General features: G+C 43.7%; 1 protein-coding gene across 10 annotated transcripts; it reads right to left on the bottom strand.

The window, feature by feature from the left end:
- Positions 1–1464: 1464 nt before the first annotated feature.
- LOC121844786 (butyrophilin subfamily 3 member A3-like) lies at positions 1465–6206 on the bottom strand. 10 transcript variants are annotated; one of them, XR_006082184.1, is made up of 5 exons: positions 6043–6206; positions 5761–5945; positions 4989–5174; positions 3020–4746; positions 1465–2288 (listed from the first exon to the last, which is right to left on the bottom strand). XR_006082184.1 is itself a non-coding variant. In XM_042315311.1 (4 exons), the coding sequence occupies exons 1-4, from the start codon at positions 6173–6175 to the stop codon at positions 4183–4185; spliced, it is 1068 nt and encodes a 355-aa protein (XP_042171245.1). In that variant the 5' UTR covers positions 6176–6206; the 3' UTR covers positions 1467–4182. The 10 variants fall into 10 exon arrangements, 1 of the variants encoding a protein (XP_042171245.1); XR_006082186.1 differs by having other exon boundaries at positions 1466–1880; XR_006082185.1 differs by having other exon boundaries at positions 1466–3461; positions 3496–4746.
- Positions 6207–8961: the final 2755 nt, after the last annotated feature.

Raw genomic sequence — 8961 nt, 5'->3', positions numbered from 1 at the left:
CACAGTTGAAGTGTACCTATGATAGAAATTATAGACCTCTACATGCTTTGTAAGTAGGAAAACCTGCAAAATCGTCAGTGTATCAAATACTTGTTCTCCCCACTGTAATTGTTCAATTTTGAGAGCAGCTTCTGTCCATCGAGTCTACTTTGGATACTGTTGACCAATGTCCTTCTCTTCCCCCTCCATCTAGCCCTCCCTCTCTCCTTTCTCAATCCTCGCTCCCCTCCTCCCTCCCTCCATCTAGCCCTCCCTCTCTCCTTTCTCAATCCTCGCTCCCCTCCTCCATCTAGTCCTCCCTCTCTCCTTTCTCAATCCTCGCTCCCCTCCTCCCTCCCTCCATCTAGTCCTCCCTCTCTCCTTTCTCAATCCTCCTCCCCTCCTCCCTCCCTCCATCTAGTCCTCCCTCTCTCCTTTCTCAATCCTCGCTCCCCTCCTCCCTCCCTCCATCTAGTCCTCCCTCTCTCCTCTCTCAAACCTCGCTCCCCTCCTCCCTCCCTCCATCTAGCCCTCCCTCTCTCCTCTCAAACCTCCTCCCCTCCTCCCTCCCTCCATCTAGCCCTCCCTCTCTCCTCTCTCAATCCTCGCTCCCCTCCTCCCTCCCTCCATCTAGCCCCCTCCCTCTCTCCTCTCTCCTCAAGCCCTCCCTCGCTCCCCTCCCTCCCTCCCCCTCCATCTAGCCTCCCTCTCTCCTCTCTCCTCTCAATCCTCGCTCCCCTCCTCCCTCCCTCCATCTAGCCCTCCCTCTCTCCTCTCTCAATCCTCGCTCCCCCCTCCTCCCTCCCTCCCTCTCCCTCAATCCTCACTCCCCTCCATGCTCCCCTCCTACCCTCCATCCATCTAGCCCTCCCTCTCTCCTCTCTCAATCCTCGCTCCCCTCCTTGCTCCCCTCCTCACTCACTCCCTCCCTCCCTCCCTCTCTCCAACCTGTTTTCGTTTTGTCATTCTGGGGTATTATGTGTAGATTGTGCCATTACAGACTTTAGACCAGAGCCCTAATCCCTCCATACAGAAGTGCACTACTTCTGATCTTAGCCCATAGGGAATATGGTATCATTTGGGATAGAGCATATATTCTGTGTTAGCTGTGCTTGTGAGAAAAAACACTGCACTTTACTGTAGCGTCTAGTAGTCTGTTTTCTATTGTCTTCAGGTTTGGGGGGAGGATTATGAATTTGATGTGAGTAAATGTTTGTATAAAAAAAGTGACCATTTATTAGGATGTATTAATTTTGGTGTGAATATGTTAAGCATAGTGTTTGTACGTGTGGCAGGTAGCCTAGTGGTCAGAGCATTAGGCCAGTAACCGAAAGGTTGCTTGATCAAGTCCCCAAACTGACAAAGTATAAATCTGTTGTTGTGCCCTTGAACAAGGCAGTTAACTCACTGTTCCCCACTAGGCCGTCATTGTAAATAATAATTTGTTCCTATCTGACTTGCCCAGTTAAAACATGTTTTTTTAATCACTCAAACAGTATCATTCTTTATTTGTTCTTTATTCAAAACACATTACACTGGGAGAACTGAGATGCTTCATTATCTCCACTATGATACACTGTGTATTACAACATTACCTCCACTATGATACACTGTGTATTACAACATTACCACCACTATGCTACACTGTGTATTACAACAATACCCCCACTATAATACACTGTGTATTACAACATTACCTCCACTATAATACACTGTGTATTACAACATGACCTCCACTATAATACACTGTGTATTACAACATGACCTCCACTATAATACACTGTGTATTACAACATTATCTCCACTATAATACACTGTGTATTACCACATTACCCCCACTATAATACAATGTGTATTACCACATTACCCCCACTACAATACACTGTGTATTACAACATTATCTCCACTATAATACACTGTGTATTACAACATTACCTCCACTATAATACACTGTGTATTACAACATTACCTCCACTATAATACACTGTGTATTACAACATTACCTCCACTATAATACAATGTGTATTACAACATTACCACCACTATGATACACTGTGTATTACAACATTACCACCACTATGCTACACTGTGTATTACAACATTACCCCCACTATAATACACTGTGTATTACAACATTACCTCCACTATAATACACTGTGTATTACAACATTACCTCCACTATAATACAATGTGTATTACAACATTACCTCTACTATAATACACTGTGTATTACAACATTACCTCCGCTGTGATACACTGTGTATTACAGCATTACCTCCACTATGATACACTGTGTATTACAACATTACCTCCACTATAATACACTGTGTATTACAACATTACCTCCACTGTGATACACTGTGTATTACAGCATTACCTCCACTATAATACACTGTGTATTACAACATTACCTCCACTATAATACACTGTGTATTACAACATTACCTCCACTATAATACACTGTGTATTACAACATTACCTCCACTATAATACACTGTGTATTACAACATTACCTCCACTATAATACACTGTGTATTACAACATTACCTCCACTATAATACACTGTGTATTACAACATTACCTCCACTATAATACACTGTGTATTACAACATTACCTCCACTATAATACACTGTGTATTACAACATTACCTCCACTATAATACAATGTGTATTACAACATTACCTCTACTATAATACACTGTGTATTACAACATTACCTCCACTGTGATACACTGTGTATTACAGCATTACCTCCACTATGATACACTGTGTATGACAACATTACCTCCACTATGATACACTGTGTATAACAATATTACCTCCACTATGATACACTGTGTATGACAACATTACCTCCACTATGATACACTGTGTATTACAGCATTACCTCCACTATAATACACTGTGTATTACAACATTACCTCCACTACGATACACTGTGTATTACAACATTACCTCCACTACAATACACTGTGTATTACAACATTACCTCCACTATAATACACTGTGTATTACACTGGGAGAACAGATGCTTCATTACCTCCACTATGATACACTGTGTATTACAACATTACCTCCACTATGATACACTGTGTATTACAACATTACCTCCACTATAATACACTGTGTATTACAACATTACCTCCACTATAATACATTGTGTATTACAACATTACCTCTACTATAATACACTGTGTATTACAACATTACCTCTATTATAATATACTGTGTATTACAACATTACCTCCACTATGATACACTGTGTATTACAACATTACCTCCACTATAATACATTGTGTATTACAACATTACCTCCACTATAATACATTGTGTATTACAACATTACCTCCACTATAATACACTGTGTATTACAACATTACCTCCACTATAATACACTGTGTATTACAACATTACCTCCACTATAATACACTGTGTATTACAACATTACCTCCACTATAATACACTGTGTATTACAACATTACCTCCACTATAATACACTGTGTATTACAACATTACCTCCACTATTATACACTGTGTATTACAACATTACACAGAAATGCTTGTAAGAGATCTCAAATATAGTGTGTTAGGTGATCTAGTCAATGACAGCATCTATGAGATCTAGTCTGTGGAGGTAGGATATCTAGTCTGTGGAGGTAGGGGTTCTAGTCTATGGAGGTAGGAGATCTAGTCTATGGAGGTAGGGGATCTAGTCTAAGGAGGTAGGAGATCTAGTCTGTGGATGTAGGAGATCTAGTCTGTGGAGGTAGGGGATCTAGTCTGTGGAGGTAGGGGATCTAGTCTATGGAGGTAGGAGATCTAGTCTATGGAGGTAGGGGATCTAGTCTGTGGAGGTAGGAGATCTAGTCTGTGGAGGTAGGAGATCTAGTCTGTGGAGGTAGGAGATCTAGTCAACAGAGGTAGGGGATCTAGTCTATGGAGGTAGGAGATCTAGTCTATGGAGGTAGGGGATCTAGTCTATGGAGGTAGGGGGATCTAGTCTGTGGAGATAGGAGATCTAGTCTGTGGGGGTAGGAGATCTAGTCTGTGGAGGTAGGGGATCTAGTCTGTGGAGGTAGGGGATCTAGTCTGTGGAGGTAGGAGAGATCTAGTCTGTGTTGGGTGATCTCTTGTGTGTTGGATGATCTGGGCTGAGCTGCAGGGCAACTTGCTTGTGGATCTCTCAGTGGATCACTCAGTGGATCACTCAGTGGATCCTGTCCTCCTGACCTGGACTAGCGGCCTATCCTTCGTGATGTGGTAGCTTCCATTGGATCTGGTGTTTTTGATCTGCTTCTGAACAGCGGATCCAGTCTGTGGGATCTTTCCCTTTCCGGTGGATTTAGTCTTTGGGATCCGGCCCATCCTTTGAGCGGATCCAGTGTTTGACGTTTTGTCAGGGGATCTTGTCTCTTGGTTCTGGTCAGTGGTTGAGATCTTGGGAGATCCGGTCATTGGGATCTGGGCTTCGACAGGGGATCCGGTTTCTGTCAGCTTGCTGTCGTCAGTGGATCTAGTCTCGGTATCCTCTCCCTCATTGGATGATCCGTCGTGTGGGATCTGGTCTCCATCGTCATCCTCAGGGATAGGCTCTAGCTCTACCTCCACACACACTCTCTGGGGTAACACCACTAGCCAGCACTTAGAACAGCTGCTCTCGAAGTACGGATACAGCGTCTCTGTGAAGCGGTGCTTGAAGGTGAACAGGAGTTTGTCCCTCATGGCATCCCAGAATTCCACCTGACCCTCCTCCCAGTCCAGAAACACCTAAAGATAACATAAAACTTGATTTTATGAGGATGGTTTATCTATAAGAAATGATAAATTAACAAAAAAGGAAATCTGTTGTTGGCACTCTGTCTTACAGGGTAAAACTACAGAAACAGAAGACTAAGTTAGACACACAGGATCAACAGTTAATTAACTGAATCTATTTTATTCTATTCTAATACTTGTGGGTGTGCCTCCCCCTCTCTCAAGTACACCCTCTTATCTAACTATTGCCCCACCTTGATCCTGTGAAAGGGGCGGGACCAGTCCAGAGGGAGGGTGGTACAGGGTGTGGTCATGGCACGGTACGTCCCATTCCGTAGGCTGAGGGTCCATAGCCCCTCCTCCGGACACGCCTCAAACTCCTCCCTCCTACGCACCGATTGGCTAGCCACACCAACTGTCCAGTTGCTGCTCTCTCCAACCTTGAAGCAAGATATATTTGTTATCATTATACTCTTGTATACTTAAAATGATATTTTGAATTGTACCGACAAAGTAACATTCCTGAAAGACAAATACATATAATATTCCTCCAAAACCATCAATAAAGAGCCATGTGTGTGTATGGGCCCTGGTCAAAAGCACCAAGAACCTCCATCAGTGTGTGTGTATGGGCCCTGGTCAAAAGCACCAAGAACCTCCATCAGTGTGTGTTTATGGGCCTTGGTCAAAAGCACCAAGAACCTCCATCAGTGTGTGTTTATGGGCCCTGGTCAAAATCACCAAGAACCTCCATCAGTGTGTGTTTATGGGCCCTGGTCAAAAGCACCAAGAACCTCCATCAGTGTGTGTGTATGGGCCCTGGTCAAAAACACCAAGAACCTCCATCAGTGTGTGTGTATGGGCCCTGGTCAAAAACACCAAGAACCTCCATCCATGTGTGTTTATGGGCCCTGGTCAAAAGCACCAAGAACCTCCATCAGTGTGTGTTTATGGGCCCTGGTCAAAAGCACCAAATAGTGAACAGTGTGCCATTTGAAACCCATCCTCTGTCAGTGAGTGCCCCACCTCCACGGTCCAGCAGTGGGTGCCGGCACTGAATCCTTCCCAGCCCAGAGCACAGTCGATCGGGTCAAATCTCTCCGGGTTAGCAGGCTGGATCTGGATCCTCTCCTTTCCCAGCTGGACAGAGGTTAGCCCAGGGGAGAGGACCAGAGATGGGCAGGACGTGGTCGGGTCCAGGGTTACTGGAGCTGAAAGGGAGGGGTTGGGGGAAGTGGGGGGCAGGGGGAGGGAAAGTGAGAGGGGGAGATAGGGGACACACCACTCTGTCCCTCCCCCCAGACTCACTGTAAGGGGTTATGTGCAGCATGTCGTTCCAGACGGAGTAACGGAGGTTGGTCAGGTGTTTGGACACGTCTATCAGAGGACCACACACCTCCTCTGGCTCCCCATGACTCTGCCACGTCCTACAAACACACATACTCTATTCTGTTACAGGGCTCTGTGTGTGATTTGTGTGTGATTTGTGTGTGATTTGTGCCAAAAATAAAACAAAAAGAGAAGCACAGAGCGAGAGAGAGAGAAACAGAGAGAGAGAAACAGAGAGAGAGAGAAACAGAGAGAGAGAAACAGAGAGAGAGAAACAGAGAGAGAGAGAAACAGAGAGAGAGAAACAGAGAGAGAGAAACAGAGAGAGAGAAACAGAGAGAGAGAGAAACAGAGAGAGAGAAACAGAGAGAGAGAAACAGAGAGAGAGAGAAACAGAGAGAGAGAAACAGAGAGAGAGAGAAACAGAGAGATAGAAACAGAGAGAGAGAGAAACAGAGAGAGAGAGAGAGAAACAGAGAGAGAGAAACAGAGAGAGAGAGAAACAGAGAGATAGAAACAGAGAGAGAGAGAAACAGAGAGAGAGAAACAGAGAGAGAGAGAAACAGAGAGATAGAAACAGAGAGAGAGAGAAACAGAGAGAGAGAGAAACAGAGAGAGAGACAGAGAGAGAGATAGAGAGAGAGAGAAACAGAGAGAGAGAAACAGAGAGAGAAACAGAGAAAAACAGAGAAGAGAAACAGAGAGAGAGAAACAGAGAGAGAAAAACAGAGAGAGAAACAGAGAGAGAGAAACAGAGAGAGAGAAACAGAGAGAGAGAAACAGAGAGAGAGAAACAGAGAGAGAGAAACAGAGAGAGAGAAACAGAGAGAGAGAAACAGAGAGAGAGAAACAGAGAGAGAAACAGAGAGAGAAAACAGAGAGAGAAACAGAGAGAGAAACAGAGAGAGAAACAGAGAGAGAAAAGAGAGAGAGAGAAACAGAGAGAGAGAAACAGAGAGAGAGAAACAGAGAGAGAGAAACAGAGAGAGAAACAGAGAGAGAAACAGAGAGAGAAAACAGAGAGAGAGAGAAGAAACAGAGAGATAGAAACAGAGAGAGAAACAGAGAGAGAAACAGAGAGAGAAACAGAGAGAGAAACAGAGAGAGAAACAGAGAGAGAAAGAGAGAGAGAGAAACAGAGAGAGAGAAACAGAGAGAGAAACAGAGAGAGAGAAACAGAGAGAGAAAACAGAGAGAAACAGAGAGAAACAGAGAGAGAAAACAGAGAGAGAAACAGAGAGAGAAAACAGAGAGAGAAACAGAGAGAGAGAAACAGAGAGAGAGAAACAGAGAAAGAGAAACAGAGAGAGAGAAACAGAGAGAGAGAAAACAGAGAGAGAGAAAAGAGAGAGAAACAGAGAGAAAAACAGAGAGAGAAACAGAAACAGAGAGAGAGAGAAACAGAGAGAGAGAAACAGAAAGAGAGAAACAGAGAGAGAGAAACAGAGAGAGAGAAACAGAAAGAGAGAAACAGAGAGAGAAACAGAGAAACAGAGAGAGAGAAACAGAGAAACAGAAAGAGAAACAGAGAGACAGAGAAACAGAGAGAGAGAAACAGAGAGAGAAACAGAGAGAGAGAAACAGAGAGAGAAACAGAAAGAGAAACAGAGAGAGAGAGAAACAGAGAGAGAGAAACAGAGAGAGAGAAACAGAGAGAGAAACAGAGAGAGAAACAGAGAAACAGAAAGAGAAACAGAGAAACAGAGAGAGAGAAACAGAAAGAGAGAAACAGAGAGAGAGAGAAACAGAGAGAAACAGAGAGAAACAGAGAGAGAAACAGAGAGAGAGAAACAGAGAGAGAGAAACAGAGAGAGAGAAACAGAGAGAGAGAAACAGAGAGAGAAACAGAGAGAGAAACAGAGAGAGAAACAGAGAGAGAAACAGAGAGAGAAAACAGAGAGAGAGAAACAGAGAGAGAAACAGAGAGAGAAACAGAGAGAGAGAAACAGAGAGAGAGAAACAGAGAGAGAGAAACAGAGAGAGAAACAGAGAGATAGAAACAGAGAGAGAGAGAAACAGAGAGAGAAACAGAGAGAGAGAAGAGAGAGAGAAACAGAGAGAGAAACAGAGAGAGAAACAGAGAGAGAGAAACAGAGAGAGAGAAAGAGAGAGAGAAACAGAGAGAGAGAAACAGAGAGAGAAACAGAGAGAAAAACAGAGAGAGAGATAGAGAGAGAGAAAACAGAGAGAGAGAAACAGAGAGAGAGAGAAACAGAGAGAGAGAAACAGAGAGAGAGACAGAGAGAAACAGAGAGAGAGATAGAGAGAGAGAAACAGAGAGAGAGAAACAGAGAGAGAGATAGAGAGAGAGAAAACAGAGAGAGAAACAGAGAGAGAGAAACAGAGAGAGAGAGAAACAGAGAGAGAGAGAAACAGAGAGAGAAACAGAGAGAGAGAAGAGAGAGAGAGAAACAGAGAGAGAGAAAACAGAGAGAGAAACAGAGAGAGAGAAACAGAGAGAGAAACAGAGAGAGAAACAGAGAGAGAGAGAAAAGAGAGAGAGAAACAGAGAAACAGAGAGAAACAGAGAGAGAAACAGAGAGAGAGAAACAGAGAGAGAAACACAGAGAGAGAGAAACAGAGAGAGAGAAACAGAGAGAGAAACAGAGAGAGAAACAGAGAGAGAGAAACAGAGAGAGAAACAGAGAGAGAGAACAGAGAGAGAGAAACAGAGAGAGAGAAACAGAGAGAGAGAAACAGAGAGAGAAACAGAGAGAGAGAAACAGAAGAGAGAGAAAACAGAGAGAGAAACAGAGAGAGAGAAACAGAGAGAGAGAAACAGAGAGAAACAGAGAGAGAGAAACAGAGAGAAGAAACAGAGAGAGAAACAGAGAGAGAGAACAGAGAGAGAGAGAGAAACAGAGAGAGAAACAGAGAGAGAGAGAAACAGAGAGAGAA

Source organism: Oncorhynchus tshawytscha, unplaced genomic scaffold, assembly GCF_018296145.1.
Source record: "Oncorhynchus tshawytscha isolate Ot180627B unplaced genomic scaffold, Otsh_v2.0 Un_contig_5137_pilon_pilon, whole genome shotgun sequence".
In the NCBI taxonomy this organism is placed as follows: Eukaryota; Metazoa; Chordata; class Actinopteri; order Salmoniformes; family Salmonidae; genus Oncorhynchus; species Oncorhynchus tshawytscha.
Note: the sequence above shows the minus strand (reverse complement) of the source record. Positions and strands in the feature narration are given on the sequence as shown.